Source organism: Gymnogyps californianus, chromosome 2, assembly GCF_018139145.2.
Source record: "Gymnogyps californianus isolate 813 chromosome 2, ASM1813914v2, whole genome shotgun sequence".
NCBI classification, from domain to species: Eukaryota; Metazoa; Chordata; class Aves; order Accipitriformes; family Cathartidae; genus Gymnogyps; species Gymnogyps californianus.
In genome coordinates, this window is record NC_059472.1 from 77,068,111 (window position 1) to 77,089,774 (window position 21,664).

A 21,664-nucleotide genomic window follows, 5' to 3' on the forward strand; every position below is an offset into this window, starting at 1 on the left:
CACATTCAATGAGTGAAACTATTCAGTCAGGTGCTCACCCTTAGGTAGCTCTACTGAATTTCACTAAATATAAAGTTTGGGTTTGCATCTCTAGAACAATTTCATTGGCTGAATATACTCATTCTGTCATCTAACAGGGTGTGGAGATTTTGCTCCAACCTGTACTACAAATAGAGCAATGGTAAGCTCACTTCAATCTACTGCTAGAAAGCAGCACAAGCTTAACTTGATTTTCAAGGGGCGTTAAAAAGGTTTTTCTCCTGTTATGATATACCCTGTTAACTCATGATTAGAGATTTTTTCCAGAACAAAGTGAAAAATGTTTCCAACTGTAGTTTTTTAAATAATAATTACGAAGCTTTTACTTCTAACCGGAGAGCTTACCTATTTCTTGGCCCTCAAAGAATGTAATGAAAAATACTCCTTGCCCAAATGCAGTTGTAGAAAGAAGACACTACAATACCAGAGGAGAAACAGGATGTGAACATCAAATAAAATACGTCGTTAACAAGCTCCATGAAATAAAATAACTTATGATACTAAAAGAAAGCACAAAATAAATAGACCTTTGTTTCACATAGGCTAACAATCATTATTTCCTTTTACGGTATTTAACAATACTCCCTCACATACTTCAGTGATATTTACTCTACCTTAAAGAGCTCCACTGACCTAGTTATTAATATTGAAAAGCATTATTTAACTTTATGTCAAGTTATAGACCATCATAAATCTACCACATACTGAAAACATATAATGTATAACACTGTAAAAGCATGCAAAAGAATATACTTTCTGTAGCAAGAGCAGTGGGCCTACTCATTTTCGTAAGACCAGAACTCAAGAAGAGACAGAGGTAGAAGGGACACACACACTGGGTACTATATGCTGAGACAGCATTTTTGTGCAAGGAAATAACATTTGACTTCCAAGAAGCAACATAGTCATGTTATATCACAAAAGTACAAAATAGAAAATGAGCAAGTTAGTGATGTAGTATAACAAGGAAGCGTGACTGATGATCAATGGAAAAAACATTGGCGAGCTCATGAAGGCTGATAGGGAGATCCAAAACATTAGTAAAATTAATAAGCATTACTCAGTGATAAAGTTCTGCAGTTTGAAAGTGAGCTGAAATAGAAGTTCATTTTATCTCCTATTTTAAAACAATGTAATTAAATAAGATTTCTGCACTATTTGACACAAAAGGAACACATCCTGCCAGCTGTCTGAAGAAAGAAGTATGACATATGCTGCTACTTAGAAAAAAATCAAAATAATTAGTGGCATGGATTACATTTTTGCATAGAGTAGTTCATGCTAATTCCCATCAACTGAGTCCCTGCCTCTTACATTGCTAAGGTTTCACCATCTCACTTGATGACCTCTCCCCTCTCTTCAAAAACATTGCCTTTTTCACATGCTGCTGCCTCTGATTTTCAGCAAATGCAGGATAACTGAAGAGTTATTTTGAAATAACTGATTTTAAAGTGTGCAAGTTATCTGATGCATACTTTTCCCCCCTCTGTGGCCCAAAGGAGGGAAAAAAAAGCAACAACAGAAAAAAAACCCAAAAAATTCCACCCAGTCTATTTATGCCCAAATTCTGCAGTCTTACATCTAGGCTTACTTGTATGCAAAGAACCAATATATTTTATCTGACTGACACAGAAAAAGCGTCCATTTTTTTTAATAGTGTATGAATTATTCCACCAGCTTAATTTGCTATGTGAGTTATTTTGAAAGAGTGAAGCCATAATGTGTGAAATATGGTTTGCATCGTATGATGGTGATATTTGATGTCCCAATCAGGGATATAGTATGTTAAGACAGTACAAAGACATAAAACAGCCTATGGCATACATAAAACAGGAAAGGACATGGAAGAACCAGTACCAGAGAAACATATACCTCAGACTGTATAGCTAGATAAGCACTAGATAAATTTCTGATCTAATCCTCAGTTGTACTCAACAGAGAATCAATCACTAGTTTTCCTTCAAACAAATAATGACTTTCAGGAGTAGCGTGTCAGCAGGTGTGCTTGAAAGTACACTAACGTTACAAATACTTTGAGGACAAAACATAAAGAGAACTCATGAGCATGATGAATACAACTTCCTTATATTTTCTGTATGTTTACAAAAATTCCCTGAAAATTCATTTTTGATTCCTTTCTACATTCAAAACTTTTTCTCAATTGGATATCTATTAATGTGACTTACTTCCAGTGAAACATAAAAGCAAATAGAAACCTGGGAAAAAAATAAGTAAATTATAGTCTAAAGTTTCAAAACTATGGAAACCCACAGCGTGGTTGGAGGAGAAAAATTAGAAAAGGAAAAGAAATATTTACCATTATAATCTGGTTGGTGAAACTCAACTGGTTCTGCAAGACCAACAAAACTATGTAGGGTAAAAAACTGATCATATACACAAGGGTGGCACACAGAGCTGCTGTATCGGCACTGCTAAAAAATGCTCCCAAAAAATAGCTTAACGTAATAACTGTAACTCCAAAATCCAGAAGAAAAAGGAAGATGAGGAAGCCATTGCTATGAGCAAAGATACCACTTGTTTTTAAAATGATGGCCAGAGCACAGCTGCTTATTGTGAATACAATGACATTCTCCAGAAACCAAACAAAGAAATGAATGGCTGGATGTACACCCATTGTCTTCATATACTGCAAGACAACATAGCAAAGAGAGTTCAAGTTAGGAAACAAATTTTCTTCTTCTCTCTTCTTTTTTTTCTTTTTTTTTTTTTTTAAGCAAAACATGTTGCCACCAAGACACTACCATCTCCCCAAAGGATGTCATCTTCCCCTTAAATTACTCGTTTCTTTTCCTGTGCTACCCCTTCTGCTGCTCTCTCCTGGATCAAACACGGTTTTGAGCAGGGCTGCCTCTGAGCTTATCACATCCTAACACAAGGAATCCAGTGCTCAGGCACAACTCTCTTTTGCATAGGGTTGCAGGACCAGATGTCAGATTACTGGGTCCTCCAGTGAGGAGTTTGCCTTTTTACACTCTAAAAAATACTGACGATATCTACAGCACTAAACAAATGTTTTTTCCCAGCCTGTTGCTGAACCAGAAGTAACATATGGATATGTTTGTAAACCTTTATGTATTAGCATGCAAATAATAATTTAGCCAGGTATCAGGTATCACCCCGCTTTTTTAACAAAAAAAAGCTTTTGGAAACAAACTAATAGTACTTCTGAAGCATTTTTCATAAGATGATCAAAATTAACTTTATTAAGTTGATTTAATCTTTTAAAGCATTAAAAAAAATACAAAGTTTAGAGAAAATATATAATTTCCCAAATTAAAAAAACATTACTCCAGCAGTATAAAGACCAGTATAATTCTTCAAAAAAAAGTATATTTATCCATACAGAAAATGTATCATAAAACCCCCATCCTTCTAAATGCTTAGCACCTGCTAAGACTAGCCATTTATATAAGCAAATAATTGTTTCATTTTTTCTGTGTCATCCTCCCTTATATTTCTGATAATTACACAGTACATGGCAAATTTTTAATTTGGTTTAGTAAGTTTTATCATTTTAGACCACATATAACAAAATGTGAAAAAGAATCCAAAATAAAAACCATTCTAATCACAAGGACTTTTTCCAAACAACGGTTTCCAGCTTCAACTTTTATGGATCTTTTGCTTGTTGTTTTTTGTCTCAGGGACAATATTTGAATACTAAGAGGACTGATGCTCAAACAATGTTGTGAATCTGAGTTGGCAGCTAGAACTAGAACCTACTGCCCAGAGGAAACAAGTGAAAACAAAGCCAGCTAGATTATGAGTACATAAAAGTACCTCAAAGTTTAAGTTTTGTATTTCAGTACACTTTAATAAATAAATTTTATTTTCAGAGGCTAATCTGCCTCTTACCTCTTCAAGATTAATTTCTTTTTCATAAACCAGCTTGCGAACCATGCCAGCAACTGAAACCATCCATGTTAACATCATCATAAGTGGGAAAAAAAACCCTATATTGTTCAAGAATCTATGAAAGAACATATATGCAGAGTTGTTACTCCCCAAAGGTAAAATATTTTTTAGCAGAATGTTAATAGGTTAATATTCTCAAATATTAATTGTCAGATCTTATTTTGTGCAATAAGACTTATTCTTGTTCTGGTTAGAATTGCTTATTTTTCATGTAACAAGCTAAATACATGTATTGGTTCTATAATATCATATTAGTATTTGTCAACAATACAACTGATGTAATCACTCTTTAGGGCTCCATTCAAAGTCAAACAGAATTCAGATTTGTGTCTATGGCAGAGTAACATATTTGGCCAGCAAGGAATAACATGAGCCAGTCAACTTTTGCTCTACTTTAACAGATTTATTACCACTGACTAATTTTAATAGTCAGGATGTTTTGATGGTTTTACAAAGAACAATCCCACACTTTTTCTTTTGCTTCATCAACTTTACACTGTATTTCAACACATACCAGGGACCAATTTACAGTTTGTGTACAGGACAACTAAGGATGGAAAGTGGATTTCTTAGCATAATCTAAGTTGCACAGTATGTTGACAGTGTCTCTGTCCAGCAGACTACTCCACAGTGTAGCTGCAAACAGCTCATAAGGGGTCATTTGCCAGACAGAAGTTGCATAATGTGTTGTGGTCACAGCTGTTAAACAACATTTGCTATGCTGTAATATTCTGGTATTGGACATACTGGTTCAATCCTGTGCTGAGATGTACATTCATCCACTACAAAAACCTAGTAGCTTCCCAAGTCCTCTAGCACTAATCTAATAAGGATAATATATTGAATTCAAAACCTGAAAGTTTACTTACAGATCACTAGTATGACAAGGGTAAGGCATGGCTTGCACCTGAATGGCTGGCTCCGAGGTATCTGTCCCAGTCTGTGCTGAAATAATTGCCCTTTCAATCATGTCTTGAAGAGGAATAAAGATGTGGTTGTATTTAAACCCATCAGCTGGCAACTTCTGGGGATGGGATTTCCATGCTGGGTTTTTAATCAAATCTGTTCTCATGCTATAGAGAACATTGGTTCTAATTGTATATGAGATGTGTCGTGGAAGGAGACTGCTAGAATCTTGTGTCTTGTTCTTTGGCGTATCGAAGATGATACCTGACACAAGAAGAAAAGGAGCTTCATACCAAAGCTTATATGATTTATGCTATTTACATAGCTAACTCATGGCCTATTATCATATGATAGTAGGATACATTCACCTGTCAGGGCAGGCCTTTAAAGTTTCTTGACCCCCCCAAGACAAGAATGGTAGGTTTCATAGAGACTTACATTTTTTATATTCATGAATATGAAATGTAAAAAATTATTCATATGATAAATGGGTTTGCAACAATCATTTTTATCTGAGAAAAGTCCTTCTGTGATTTGGTTTTTTGAGTTGCGGTTTATTCTCTTTGTATCCAGATTTAACCCCTTTTGGGGGACTGATCTCAATTCCAAAGTGAAAGCAGTGGCCATAAAATTTGTCAATCAAAGGGTAACAATACCTGGAAGCGGGTGACAAAGTAAACAGTACCAACCCACTAAAATTTACTCTGATTTTTAATTTCTGAGTCAATCACAAAACTTCTGTTTTAGCACAGCAGAATTTGCATGTTTATTTTCTCTAGCTCTGTGTTAAAAAAAAAAAAGCAAATGAAAGCTTAATCTGTAGCTGGAAAGACGAAGTTAAATACAGAAAAGTGGTTGTATTTTTTTTTCTGAATGACCCAGACTTTTTACGACTTCTTGATGAATGTGAAATGTTGACCTTTTTTCCTTAGGAAAGGGGAGAGATGTCTTACCTACCACTTGGCCCTCTGAAAAATAATATGATATAGAATACCTTACTCTGCTGTAAAGCTTATTTTTTCAACTGGCCAATCTCATTTTCCCATTTATGCAAACATTTAATTTCCTAAGACATTTCATGAGGCTATGAAGGCTTTGAAGACTACAAACAAAGCAAGCAAGGAAAATTCCACTTTAGTTTCATATCTTATTATGGAAAGGAATGTATGCCTATATCTGAGCATGTAATATTGACGTTGGACACAATAGGTCCCTTAAAATGCCATGTACCCTCTTTAAGCATGTGAAGAGATTATAAGGCCACAGTACTGAAAAAACTCCCAAGAAATGTCTTGGCTTATGTTAGCATATGACCCTTCCCTATGTAAGTGGAAGCAAAACGGATCTAGAACTTGACATTTCAATTTTCTGAGGGCCAAGATCTATCTGTTTGTTTCTTCCCTTCAAGGAGCAAACAATTTCACTCCCTACAGCGTACTCCGGAGAAATTTTCCTTATCGCATGGTATGGCCTGTTGGTTTTATATTGATGGAGGGTGGTCATTTCCACATTCTGCAAATGGGGATACTGTGCAGGTTACAAAATAAACATAGGATTCCAGAGTGAGTAGTTTCATTCTCTAGAACTGCTTTTTGACATGTCTTCTGTTGTGTACTTACAGGAGTCCAGGGAGACAATAAAAACCAAAACAACAGGGGAAAAAAATGTGACACACTTTATATAGACTTAAATTGGGCTCTCTTTTGGAAAGGCTACATGCAACTTAAAGCATTTTATGTGAGAAGAGAATGTGTGTGTAATAATAAAAACTTTCTTGTCTTTTAAACTCTTTTGTACAATTAATTGATTCTCAGCAATAAGGATATAATGCAGGAAAAGGACAGAGAGTGTAATCCCAGGGAAGAAAAGAAATCTATCTGTTGCTTAAGAATTTATTTACTCTGAATAAACAAGTTAGTTTCTCTGAGGTGTTGGTTTAAGAATAAAACTTACCAAAAAAACCCCTTTCTTTCCTCCTTTTTGCAAAGCCATGAATATAAAAATTAAAATTTGAAAGAATGTAAACTAGATCATCTTGTCATAATAAGTAGTCAAGTTTCCTCAGTACTATACATTTTTCAGCTCTTTTTATTCTACTTTAAACATTTATGACTATTCTTTTCAATATTTTGTTAGAAATAACAGATTCCAAGGATTCATTTGGCAGTTCCACAATTAAAACAACAATATAATTAGTCTTTACAGCATATATTACAGCATTTAAATGTTGGGGAATACCTCTAACGTAAATGTGCTTTATTTTACTTGTATTCTATGTGTTTTAATACATACTTTGAAACTGTGTAAGCTTAACCTACCTCATCAATAAACAGAGACAACAACTACAAAGTCTGATGTTTTCTGTCAATATACATTTTAAATAAGGTACTTACTAGCCAAAAAATTATTTTGCTGCATGAGTTCATGAGCCTTCTCCTCCAATTTCTCAACAGAGTCAAAAGGCTGGAAACGGTCAAGTAACACACAGGAAGAGATATTTACTACAAGCTGTGACAACAGGTCAATCTGTTTACGTGCTGAGCTGTTAAGCATCTTGTTCATCACAGCTTCTAAGATGAGAAAACAAATTGAACTTCCTTAGTTTTAATGAACAGAACAGAAAAGTATGTTCTCATTTGCACATCCTATAAGAGTAAATACCCTTTGTATTTAAAAAAAAGGAAGAAGTTTTAAAAACATAGGAATTTTAATGTGAACTTGTGGAAGTGTAGTTCATGTTTCAGTGGCTTTTACAAGTCCTCAGCTATGTTTTCCTTCAATTTCAGAGCAACAAAAATGTAACAAATTCTAGCAAAGTTCTAGAAAGAGACCATGTCCTTGAAGCTGTAGGACTTTTAACATTTCCTTATCTTTCCATAACTACTCCCACAAATACAAGTGAGTTACTGTACTTCAGACATCACACCAGAGATCCACCTCTTTCATCTGGTAATGTATCGGCCAGTTCTTCTCTCCTTGACACTGCAAATATTTCAAGCACCTTGTTATATAGGGCATAAGCATTTTGCCTCAAGCCCTACATTTAAAAAGCATCAGAAAAAAGCCTACAACCCCTCCATTTTGACTTTGATCATATCTATGGATCCAGGATGAATGTATATCTCAACCAAAGCCCAGTTTCCAAAAACACTGAACCTTTGGAGGAATTCAGATCTTCATCCATTGGTAGAGAATGTAGAGATAGTGCTATTATCCTTATGTTTGAGAGAATAACCAGGATAGCATGACCTAGAAACAATCTTAACTCATCTAGATTTAATGGAAATATCTGAATTTCTCAGGTAATAAAAAAATGTTATAAAACATCCAACACAAGTTTCCATCTTATATTTTTCAAGACTCACTTGAAGATATAGGCTTTAAAAAGGATAGGTGATGACCTCATTTGATAACAGCGGTGACAGACAAACCCTGGATCATAGATGTTGTCGTGGTTTAAGCCCAGCCAGCAACTAAGCAGCACACAGCCACTTCCACCTCCCCCTTCCCAGTGCGGGGGGGGGAAGTAAAACTCGTGGGTTGAGATAAGAACAGTTTAATAACTAAAATAAAATAAAATACACTACTAACTAATAATAATAATATAATAATAATAATTGTAATGAAAAGAAATATAACAAAAAAAAAAAAAGAAATAACACCCAAGAAAAGACAAGTGACGCACAATGCAATTGCTCATCACCTGCTGACTGATGCCCGAGCAGCGATCCGCCCCCCCCGGCCAACTCCCCCCTGTTTATATACTGGGCATGACATTCCATGGTATGGAATACCCCTTTGGCTAGTTCAGGTCAGCTGCCCCGGCTCTGCTCCCTCCCAGCTTCTTGCACACCTGCTTGCTGGCAGAGCATGGGAAACTGAAAAATCCTTAACTTAGGATAAGCGCTACTTAGCAACAACTAAACCATCAGAGTGTTATCAACATCATTCTCACCCTAAATCCACCTGTACCAGCTACTAAGAAGAAAATTAACTCTATCCCAGCCAAAACCAGGACAGATGTTATTCAGCGTCAGCACAGGAAATATTACAATAGGAAGGCAGATAACTGGAAAAATGGATGGAGTAGTCTGGAGAAGAGACATGGTTACCAGTGAGAAAGGATAAATATCACAAGGAGAAAAAGTAGAGGAACTGATAGTCTAGAACTCAGAAGACAGGCAAGCAACGACAGGGTGCATTCATGGGTTGAAAGAAAACAGCACCAAATATAGACACTATATGTTGTATTTACTGCTATCCTTGAGGAGGCCAACAAAGGAAATACCTATGCTGCTACTTGTTTTGTGGCATTAGAGAGAACAGAATATTCCTAACATTAAGTCCAAGTAGTAGGGTTAAGCTTGCATATATATTTTTATATATGTGTGTGTGTGTGTAATTATATATAGCCCCATACACACACACACACCAAAAAACAAACAAACAAAAAAATCACCAGAGATCTCTTCACCAGCTGATCTTTGAAAGACTGCAATTTGAAATCAATAATTAACTAAAACACCTTCTCTCTTATAAATTAAACTATTGAATATTTTAGCATAAGAAATACCAACTAGCTTGGTGCTTGCTTGGAGTACGACATACTTAAATGTTTCTGGAACCAAAATATTGTCTTTCACAATGTGCATGAACTTCTGTAGTCTAGCATAGAAATAACACATATATATGAACAGACACAATCCACAGGAAAGTTCTAGAATTAAGATCTATAGAATTGCCTATCTTGTATTTTTCCCATTTATAAATGTAGCAATTATGAATAAAAAACTCGGCAAATCTCTTTTCACTATTATCTTCATACTTTGTTACATACCAACTCAGCCTTCATCTTCCACTTAGCTTATTTAACCTATCATTAAGTAACTGGGAGGAAATATAATGGTTTTATGTAAATCTACTAGGTAGATGTGCTATTTAAGTAAAAGGTTGCAAGAAGAATAAATTGGAATAAATCAGCAATGAATGAATTTAGGTCAGAAATTAGGAGAAAGTTTCTAGTTATCAGGTGATTTTGGTGGTGGCACAGTTTTCAGTAATGATGTTAGAGTTATTTGTTTCCAGCTTTCTATGTACACATAAAACTATTTCATTGCAGTGAGGGCAGCAGAGGGATAGCATGGAGGAAAGCTGCTTGGTTTTTTTTTTTTTTTTTACCCTGGCTGTTACATCGCAGGACACATATAGCCCTCCATAAGGGAGATTCCATGGTAGTGAAAAAACACTTCACATCTGGGAGAAATCACAGAAGGACAAGAGAGAGACTCAGCAAGCAAGAATCTAAAAGAAGATCCTGCAGCACAATTGCCTCCCAGTGTTTCTTGAGAGGTTTGTAAGAACTGCACCCAGCAAGGAGCTCATAGGCTCTAGCGGGACAGAGTTTATATAAAATTGGTTACACCCAGGAAATTATCGCAAATTGCTGGGTCGGAAAGCAAGCACAGAGGAATACAGTTGCCTTGCCCACACAAAGCCAGTTTAGAAACTAAAGAAGGGTTTAAAAAGAAAACCACAAACTTTTCTGCCCTCAGTTAAATATTTACTTTGTTCTAGGTGAGTAAAACTGACACAGTAACCCTGTAAAAGTTTTAGAAATTTATAACATTGTGAGGTCTTATAGGATGACAATTTTATAGAGAGGTTGGAAGAGTTCTACATCAACCCACTCTGTGTCCACAACACTTTCCAGCCAGAGTAGCAGGGTGAATAAGATGTCACTAAGACTGTTAACCATTTTTATAGCAATGTAGAGAAGTAAAAAAAGATACAAACACAAGCGCCTTGGATTTGAGCGTAATTAGAAATCAGCTTAATGCGAGTGTAGATGTAATAAACCAAGGGAATATTTGCTTTAGTTAGAAGACAAAATATATAATCACACAGATTAGGTGATTTTAGAAAACTTGAGCTTTGGATGGAAATAAACAGACTGTGAGTGGTAAAACCAATAACATACATGGATACATTTAAGACCTTAATTGGATCCAAGCAAGATAATTACAAGACTAAAAAGCTGATGCGGTATAAGAGTAATGAAATTTAAAAAAAACCATAAGAACAGAGGTTTACAGTAGCAGCTGCACATGATTATAGACTAATAAAATGAACAAAAAAGCATATACAAAACCAACATAAAAATAAGAGGGCATAGTTATTTTTCAAAAAGCAAAATGACAAAGTGAATCTGTAAAAAGAAGTGTAATCAAAGTGTAAATGCAGAAGAGTGCTCTGGCACTTTGGACAGATCAGCTTCACAAAGGCATAAATGCTATTGTGATCTATAGCCCATATTGATTTTCACTTTTTATATGATGTTAATTTGATCAACTGTATTCCATTAAAATAAAGAAATTCTAGTTTCATAAGCCATTCTACTTAAATGATTTCCTGTATTCACCATCCAAGACTATTAACCAGTTACTACATATTATCAAATATCCTTAGCTCTGCTAAAAGCTATAGCTTGAGAAACACATGTACATATTTCTGTGATGATGTTGTCTGCAACAGTGAAGATGGAACTGATAACTCCGCAGATGTTGATATCTACTTAATGAAATATTGTTTGCCCATAACCTATCACGTAGTTCCCAGATCCAAACAAACAAAATCCATGTACTACTCAACTAATATATTGATACAGCTATGTTTCCAGCAGGCCTTGTGGGTTAATAGACTTGCTCTTTCTTCCCTCCTATCTTTCCAATTGTGTGATTCCATGGGGTTTTTTTTCAGTTGTATTGTGATCCAGCTTCACTGTGAGGGGTGAGCTGTGCCTGACCCAGACTAGGCAACAGTTCAGTGGTTAAGAAAATCTTCCTGAGAGATAGCAGATTCAAGTTTGAGTCCCTCGCCTAAGGAGGATACTGAGCCCAGATTCGTACTATCTATCTGGATTGAATTCTGGACACTATTTGCCAGTTTTCTTAGTGAAAGTGTGCGCAGCTAGTCCTAGCCTTCAAACACAGCCTTCAAATCAAGGCCAGTTTCAATTAAATCTCACATCTTGTGTGCAAAAGAAAAGCCAAGAACTTCAGCTCACATCAACCATGACAGCACCAGCTCAGGGCAATAGTACAATTTAAGACTGAGAACACACTTCATCATTTACAATCTCTCAGGAGCTTCAGTGGATTTTGTCCATCTCCTGCTTAGAGGCAGGTTCCAAAATCCAATAAAAGTTGTACTTCAGGTATATTTGTTTGTTTATTTTAGCTCTAGACTTAATTCTTTGACTGTAGAGCAGACTTAATAACCTGTATTGCTGTGAAGTCCATTTTTTCCAGCAATGAGGGCCACACAGCCCCTTCATAGGGGCATCTGAGAGCTTATCACTGCCCTACTCCAACAAACAACTGGAACAGATTTGTGTCTAGCTCATAATTATCCTAACACTCACTAATAACAAACTACACAGATCTGTCCTCTCTACCACTATCCTCCTCTAGGAAGCACCCAGCTCCCTTTGTACATGATGTCACATTATCTGCTATTGCATTTTATTGCACTTCTCTCTCTTTCTGGTCCTCAAAATCATGAACTTTTGTTAAATGACATTAGACTCTGCTTTGGTATGGACAGTTCCTTCTGGCACATGTCAGCAACCATTTTCATTATCATGCACGTACCCTACTGACAACGGGAGACATACTGAATTTTCTCCATTTATCAAATTCTTATAAAATCTTTAACTTAAATTTCCAGCATAATCCTTTCTCTTCTCCTCCTTAAATCCCTGTATACCCAAAATTACTTATAATAATCCCCATCTCCTCCATTATAAACTGTTCCCCTTGGGATATTTATCTGGCCGTGGAGGGCATACTCTCTACTCTTGGAGGTCTGGCTGCCAGGGCTCAGTACCAATGCAGAAAGGGTGCAGCCAAGGATGGTTGTGACCCAGGGGGACACTGCTGGGCAGCCCCATGCAGACACCTGAGCGAGGGCCACTCCTTTCCCATCAGAGCTGCACAGAGCTGTGGCTGGGCCTGCCCCAGGCTGCAGCTCCCACCACATCACAGCCTGGCTGTGGACCTGGCCATGGACCTGCTGACCTGGGCCAAGAATCGTACCCGTGGGGTGACATCCTGGCCTGGCCTCAGCATCGCCTCCATGGCCCCGCCTGGCCATCGCAGGGCTGGGTCTGACCCTGGTTACTCTCTACTGACCTGAGCCCAACCCTGCTGCTCCCTAATTATAACCATATCTCAGGCTTTTCCAAGGCTCGAGGAGACCACACACAACTAATTGTCAATAAAAGGAGAAAAAAAAAATACAGACAGCGTTTGATTAAACACATTGTACCAATCTCATTTTCTATTTATTGCCATTTAAAGTATATAGATTTCCTTCAAAATTTACTACAAAAATTTACTACTACCTAATGGAACTGTGGCTTCCGGCATTACTTCTCCCTTCCCTCCCTTTAAGTATAGCTCCTACGTTTATAACTCTCCCATGACAATTTGCCACTTCTAATTTGTTACTAGATTTTTCAAGTCTTTCAATATTTTGAAATACAAATTACCCAGTCACTCAGAAGAAAAAAGACAATTAGAAATATTTGAGACTAACTCAACAAGAGAATTTAAAGTCTGGTACTTTAGTATCATTTAAGTAGGTAAAACAATCAATTTCAACTGAACGTAGTTCTAAGTTCAAGTTAAAGTCTAATAAGGGTAATAAGTACATGTACTTTTAGGTACATACCATATACTTGCATTTCTTTAAAGAGTTTTTCCATGTCAATATCCAAATTACTTTCTATAAAGTGCTTTACGAAATTGTTTTGCAGTGCTTCCTAAAATGGAAAGTGTTAGATGTTACATCAGGTTTATATTCTCTAAAGAAATATAAAATATACATATGCATTCACGTTCAATTCCATTACCAAGATTTCCTGCATAACACTGGAGAAGTCATTCAGCCTCTCCATGTCTTCAGTCTTCCCCTCTTAACAGGTTAACTCCACACATTTCAAATAAACAGCAGAATATATACTTCTCATTGCTGTACATCACTGTCCTCCTTTACTGCAAATAATTTAACTGTGGGTTCATTCTAATCTCCTTGCAAGTCTGCTGGGACAGAAACCCATTTTCTTTTCCTGCAAGACTTTTGGGCCATTATACAATTAGCACTGCAGTAGTAAAGTAAATATCTTTTTAAAAGCTGGCATTTGGAAATTCCTTTTACATTATTTTAACTTCTTTACCTCATTTGCCAAGTTCTAAGCGGGGCGGGGGGGAATTATTAGCTCTACAAAAGCATCCTGGGATCTGCAAGTCTAATGCATGATTACTAGCATCATTCCTTAATTGAACTTAAAAGTAACAGTTCAATTCATATGTATGGGCCATGACAGGATTCTTATTTTCCCAAAGTGTAACAGTCATGCATGTTTTCACAATTCAAACATGGCAAAACTAAATTTTATTGGGTAAATAAAAGGACAAAAATATGTAGAATTGCAAAAATCCTGTAACAATGCTCTTTTTTTTAGTCAATACTTCCCACATCAGTTTTTTTTTAGATCAGTTGCACATATTGTTGGAAAAAGCAAGTGATAAACAAGCAAGTTCCAGAAAATATTTTATTTCCTACAATCTTACAATTGTTTTAAATAAGTGTATAAAGCTTGTAGGTGTACCTACTTGTTTTATTTCCCCTATTACCTGGTAATACTGGACATAGTGAGATAACATTGCTTTTAAGTATTTTCACCTCAGAAGTTTCTCAATATCACACTGTAGGCTCATAACCTAAAACTAATCTGCCTCTTTTTCAGCTCTTTTTAAACCTGAAGCCAGATGGATGGGCAGTTTTACATGTATAGAAATTCTGTCTAGATCACATAGCAAATAATTGGAAAATAGGAAGCCCTCCTACAGTTCACCAACCTGCAGTCGTGAGACCGTGAGGATATTTCCACTGGTTTTAAAAACCTCAGACATCCTAAGCCATGTCTCAGAATAAGTCTTCAAGTTTTCCACAAAACCAAAAGTGAAATTAGCCTGGGAAAAACATCACATGGAGACAAATGAAGTAAAAACTGTGCATAGCAAATCTTAAGAAACAGGAAAAACTGGCATGCTTCAGATCTTCTGAAACTCCTTTCTGTTTCACTTTGATAGTCAGCAGTAAGAATATCCATGTTTTCTTTTTTCTACTTAAGAAATGAAAAGTATTTGTTGCAGTCTCTGAATACCAAGCAAATCAAAGAAAAGTCTTCCTGCAGCATCTGTGTTTCCTACCTGAAGCATCATAAAGACCTCTTTATTTTATAGTGTCTCTTTCATACAGAGTATCGTAGAGGTGCTTCAGAAAGACAGAAAAAAGAAATACAGTTAGGACATACTCAAAAGAAAGCCTTTGCAGACCTTGTGGGTCTTTTATTCAAACTACTTTGACTGAATAATAAATAAAAGTGAAAGTTGGAAGCATGGTCTGGACAATAAATTCAACTGACCAATCAATTATTTCAAAATACTCTCGCAGAGGAAGACTTGAGTATAGCAAAATATTATCTGTCCCATTCAAACATAAGCTACAATTTCTCTTTTAGCCACTAGCAACCAACCATCAATGTTTTCCCAGCCTGTTTTAAACAGATCACAAGTGTTCTCAAGATTAGAAAATATTGCAGTATCTTTTTGTTTAAATTGGTGTTATCAGTCACAGAAGTGCATTTAAGAACAATCCAGCACTGTTATTATGGTAGAGATTGTGACATTTCCCAGCAAAGAGTGTCTTCAATGAGTTGTAAACTCCAATTTGGGACCACGCTTCTTGCAATAATTCCTATCTAAAGTACACAATTTTTGCCATAGTATTTTTAGTGCCTTTTGCAAAATCCCACTCCTAGCACAACATGGGAAAACAATTTGTGGTGGTTCTTTCTTCCCATTTGTAGCACAGAAGACCCCAAAGAGACCCTTGCAGATAATTTCATTTTCCTGAAAGAATTTATGCATTTAACTTCTATGAGATTCCCCATTCCACTTCCAAAGGGAGAGTGATCCTAAATGTTAAACTAAAGTTTGGTATCAAATCAGCTAAACAAGTTCTTCTGTTAACAAGCAACACAGAAACCTCATGGACTGAAATCCCAGGCCTGAATATCAGGATCGTGCAACCTACTGTCCAGGCACAATGGTGACAAGCTGAGGGAGACCAGAAAGGCTGCAAGGGTAGCAAACAGCCAAAATGGGAGATTGCCATTTTCCCAGCACAGAGCAAGCACAGGTCACACGGGAACACAAGGAGACCAAATTTTCAGACATCATTAGAAATTGTTATATCAAGCAGCTCTTAAGATCTGAGCTCAGTAGAGCTCAGATCTTAGTGTTTCTTGACGTGATTCTGAACAACGCAAAAGATTTTTTTTTTTGCTGGTCACTTTCAAAGAGCTACAGTAACCATAATGTGCTTGTATTGAAACTTCTTATAGAAGCAATAAAATAAAAATTACTGCAGCAACATAGATTTTTTGAAAAGATGAACTTTATATAATGTAGAAGCTGATTTGAAAGAAATCAAAAGCAGCAAAGGGGTAAGTTGCGTGCAGCAGGTACAGAGACTATTTAAGGCAGCATAGAGGAAACTGAACAAATACATATTGCGTATCAAAAAGAGATTTAGAGAAAGACTTGAGAAAGACCATATGCATGCAAACACACACACTACACAGCAGGAAGCTATTAGAAAACATCCTTTTAAAAAATTGAAGTTACATCCAAATAAGAAAACAAGAAAGACTAGGAAAAAAAGGGGTTTGTTTAAATTTGTTTTGCTTTCTCATTCACTACAGTAGGCCTTTGGGAAGTTCCTGTGTCAAAAGCCTTCTACATGGAGAACACTTTAGAGAATCTGTCTCAAATTGAAGCAGCAGTAAAAAAAAAAAAGGTCATACAATTTAACAAAATGAACAATAAGTAGTTTCCAGGACAAGATAACATCCAGCCAAGAATCCTAAGAGCACTCAAGGATTAAATAGTTGAAGTACTCACTGTAGTGTAACCTCCCGATTAATATTCCCTTGTTATCAGGGAACTGGAAAATAACAAATGCAATGCTATTCATAAAAAAGATGCTAGGGAAACCAGAGGACTCCAGACTAATAATTCTGAAATCTGTACTAAGCAAATTTTAATTTTATTATAATAATAACAATAATAATAATAAATTAAAATAAAGAGTAGTAGTGGAAATAGAGAGTAGAAATAAATATAGTTGGGAGATACAAACACAGGATTTTAAAAAAGAAGTTGCCTCAGTTGAAGTTGAAGAACAAGCAAGCGAGGAAGAGGTGGTTGATGCAGAACATCGCACCACAGGCACTATGAATACTAAGGGTTTATATAAGCTCAAAAAGCAAGTGGACAAACTATAGCAGTAAAGTCCTGGCAAGCCTGACCCTTAAGTTTTTGGAAGTTGCGGGGAATATCACTTTACTGGCATGTTCTTCAGTTCTTCTTTACTGATTAGAGTAGGAATCAGAATCTAGGGCAAGATGAATGCTTAATCTTACATGGTAAAGCAACTCCTGTGAGTTTGTACGCTAATGACTAGCTGGACTTTGATGTTTAATAGAAATTCTCTTCAAGTTCTCTTCTTCCTAATCAATGAAGATCCATTAAAATAAATATTCTTTGTAACACCTAGGCTAGATATTGCCTTTGATTAAAATTAGAGTCTTCAATATCAACTACGGTCCTGTCTGGATTGAATATGTCTAAGCCTCTTCCTGATGTAAGAATAAATAAAAATGGTATTTTGAGCTTATTGAACTGCTTTTATAATGACTTCTTTTAACAGGCTGACAAGTCATGTGTGCTTATGCAAAGCCAGGCAGGATATGTAAGTTTAGAATAAGAACTTACTCAACTCATTATCAATTTTTCTAATTATACTAGACAAAAAGGCAGGAAACTGAAATCAATGAATTTGCTAGACTAGTTTTCTTTCTTTCATTTCTGAGTTGTCCTGCTACATTTATATTTTTTATATATATATATTCTGACTGTTCCAATTACAAAGAAATAGCACAAAGTTGTCCTAATGTGACTCCCCGAATATGACATCAACTCTGAGAATCTTTTGAAATAGGAAATACTTTCATAAGATCAGCTCATCAGTGGCAAAAAGTTCAGTTGCAAAAGCAAGGATCAAAGACATCACACGTGGTCTTTGAACTCCTGGATGCCAGTTGCCACTGAACTTTTTTACTCTCAGTCAGCACTGCAGCCTGTACGTGTGATGGTGACTTATTCTACACATTAGAACTGTTGACTTCTCAGAAGGTAAAACCAGCAACCTCACAATTTATCGAAGAAAGGTCAATTACACAGTCTTGAAACAAAATAGTCCATGTGAAAAACTTACAGAATATATCTTAGTATACAAATGTCAATGTTCTTTTTAGCTTTAATCCTCTACTTTTTTCTTCTAATAGCTACCATGTGGTCACATAGTCTAAAGGAAATTAGAACTTCTGTTCCAATTTCAGTAGGAGATTTGGCTGCGTAAGGGCTACAGGGTTGGTTTTTAGTAGCTGTATTCGAGATACCTGGGACAATATTTTGCATTTAAATTTTGTTTCTGTTCAAGCAACAGCTGATAGGCTTCTGTAATAAAACAAATGAAAAAACTGTTGAAGAAACTTTCCTACTACTTCCATATTTACACATAAACAGATACACATCCATAATTGCTTGTTAGATCTACAGGTTTGGGGGAAGGGTAGGGGTGTATTTACACAGATTCCTGAATAAGCTGATGGAACTTTTGTGAGCCTGAGAATACATAATGAGAATGAGAGATTGTGCTAGAGGCATCTACCAGAATCTTTGTATTGTTCCAGAGCATTAAAAAAAGAACGCAAGCAAACTTCATTCTGAACTGTATTACTCGGTCTTGATTTCACTAAAAGATCTATAGGAGAACACAACATATGTCAGGAGATTTATCTTTCTTACAGATGCTTTTAAGAATGTGGTTTTAGCATATTAACTGGCAAAATAATGTGGAAATGTCTTAAGTGCATTATTCTAAATGTCATTGTACCATACAATATAATTATATATTCAAAACAATTTGGAATTTTTATCATTTCTTACAACTCATTCTTTATAGAATTTACATCTATAAACATCAAGAGCAGCTTCATTTTTAGCTGACTAAAAATTTAAAACTAATTATACTCAACTCCAGAGAGATGGCCTGTTGCCCAAATTAAGTTATTCAACTGCAAAATATGAAATCACTGAAACCTTATTTCCAATTCACAGCAGAAACTATGAAGTTACCTAGCATCTGCTATCTAGTATGTGCTTTTTGGCTTAGGGGTTTTTTTTACTGTCTTTTTAGAGCATAAGTCAGAAAGCCACAATGTACTCCATTTACATGGAAAGTAGTTACCATCACATTTAAACTTACTACAGTATTTTGTGTACCACTTACAAGCAGTAATGCTTTTTTCTAGATTTTAAATTAACCTAAATTACCATTCCTGACATAAGTAATATTTCAGGGTAAAAATCTTATATTTGCAAGATAAATGCAAAATTTGCACAGAACTCTAATGTGTACTTAAAATAAGTCATCATCCCTCCTCTTACAGAAGTGCCTCAAAGCTAGTCATGAACAAACATGTCATTGTAGATAATCATGCTCAAGACAGAGCACCTACCATAGCAAAACCGCAGAGACAGCAAAACTGTTGAATAATATCAAGTCATCAGCGTCCACACATATGGCAGCTCTGCAACTACTGGTCATTCATACTACTGGTGTTAGAAACATAATCAGGAAGGATGCACTGTAGGTTGGGTTTTTTTGGTTTTGTTTTGGTTTTGGTTTTGGTTTTTTTTTTTTAACACAGCTCAGTGACTCCCTTAAAACAGGCTTTTGTTTCTGGGGCATCCCTTCCCCACAGCTCCCTATGCTGCCCCATTAGAGTTCCCGTCATAAGAAAATGTTGAGGGCAAAAGCTTACTTGGAATATGTATATCCTACACCTTGAAACAGCATGATTCACATGACACTTCTGCTAATGTGTTCTTTTTAATCTTTCTATACAAGGTTTAAGGGACTTTGAACAAAATTCTGCTTTTCACACTGAGGTGAAACAACTGTAACAAGTAGGATAAAAGTTAAGAGAACTATTAAGCTTGAAGTGGGAACAAGGTGAGAACTCAGGGGCAGGGTGGATTCAGTTTTCTGAAAGGCAATTATCCAATTGCTTCTACCTACACTGAAAGAAGTGGACCTTTAAAATGAAGTACAAAGACAAAATCAATAAACAGAAATAGTGTTTCTTTTGATACTCACCTTCTCCATCACCAGGTCAATCATGTTGATGTTTGAATTGTACAGTATCTTCCCATGTAATAAAGGTTTCAGGAAAGTCCATAGCAAAGCCCCATTAGAAGACTGCAAAATCTCCTGATAAAGCTTCAAGCAAAATGGAGCTGCAAAAACAAAGACAGACTCACATTTAAGACAGATAACACAGGTGAGGTTGGATTTTTTTTTTTTTTTTTTAATTCAAAGAAAAGCTTGAGTCTTAATTTAGGATCTGCCACAGCACCATGCCAAGTACCATCCAACTGCCACTAAGCAATCACTACAGGTCCCTGAATAGAGATTGTTTATCCACAGTCTATGATAGTGTTGAGGATGCAGAACTCTACACATTAGACAAGAAAAAAAGAATCAGAATTCAAAGAGCTTCTCACATTTGTGAAAAGCAGCCTGTGAACCTCATCTATCCTAAAAGTTACATTAGTGCATTTTAGAGTGGAAGGACACATGCAAAACCTCTGCCCACAAAATGAATGCTCAGGGAAGAGTCACCTTAAAAAAAAAAAAAAAAAAAACAGACTCACTCCACACCCTTGGTTGTTCTGTAGCTTTCTATTACTACTACTACTACTAAGAAAGAAGTAGGAATACACAAATTCCTCCACAAACAGACTTTTTTATTTGTATAATTTCATAAGAACCTACCAAAAATAAAGGAAAAAAATTGGCATGATACTTAACTTCTTGATTTGAAAAATCTAATCAATTCACTTTTCCATTCCTTAACCAAAAAACATGTTCCTACATCAGATGAGGCTATTAATGCATTAGGGTGTATGTCCTTCAGAACTAGGATCCAAGGAATAGCTTCCAAGATATCCCACTGCACTTGCACTCAAGTAAAGGCAAAGGCAATGAGTTTCCTGTGAGAAACATTTAGATTTTTATGCCCAGCTCATGTGTTTTGGTTTTTTTTATTATTTATTATGAGTGGATTTAGAAATATCCCATTTCCAGTTCTGTGAGGAAATATTAATGTCATTAACTCCTCAATGAAGACAAATTATTGTACATAATGGAAAACTAGGCCAAAAACATTTAAACTCCTGCCGAAAGTTAAAGAAACAAGTGTCAGAAACGTATCAATAAGAACACCCAGTTCTTTGCCCAAATTTTTACTTTCTTCGAGGAACTGATCATTACTAAACACAGTCATTGCTAAATGACAGCAAAGAATTAAGAGGCTCCAAGCTGGCCAGTCAGAAACATCGACATGCTAAAGACACAGAAGACTTGCTAATCTGAGTTTGCTGTAATTTTCAGAAAGTCAACGGCAAGTGTCTGGTACACAAAATACATACAAGTTAATCACTGTGAAGTAGTACCAATCAAGTTTCTGTGGCCTCATATAATTTTTTTTATTTTCATTTTCCATTGCCTCATTTACCAATTTATAAGA

General features: G+C 36.0%; 1 protein-coding gene across 1 annotated transcript in view; it reads right to left on the bottom strand.

The window, feature by feature from the left end:
• ABCA13 (ATP binding cassette subfamily A member 13) overlaps window positions 1–21,664 on the bottom strand; it is a 207,502-nt gene that overhangs the window by 119,864 nt on the left and 65,974 nt on the right. Inside the window, exons 20-27 of the mRNA XM_050892372.1 lie at window positions 20,233–20,372; window positions 14,802–14,915; window positions 13,612–13,702; window positions 7,275–7,451; window positions 4,845–5,145; window positions 3,916–4,030; window positions 2,357–2,686; window positions 385–454 (exon numbers count right to left, since the gene is read on the bottom strand). Coding sequence (XP_050748329.1) covers window positions 385–454; window positions 2,357–2,686; window positions 3,916–4,030; window positions 4,845–5,145; window positions 7,275–7,451; window positions 13,612–13,702; window positions 14,802–14,915; window positions 20,233–20,372 — 1,338 coding nt within the window. The remainder of the gene's footprint in view (window positions 1–384; window positions 455–2,356; window positions 2,687–3,915; window positions 4,031–4,844; window positions 5,146–7,274; window positions 7,452–13,611; window positions 13,703–14,801; window positions 14,916–20,232; window positions 20,373–21,664) is intronic.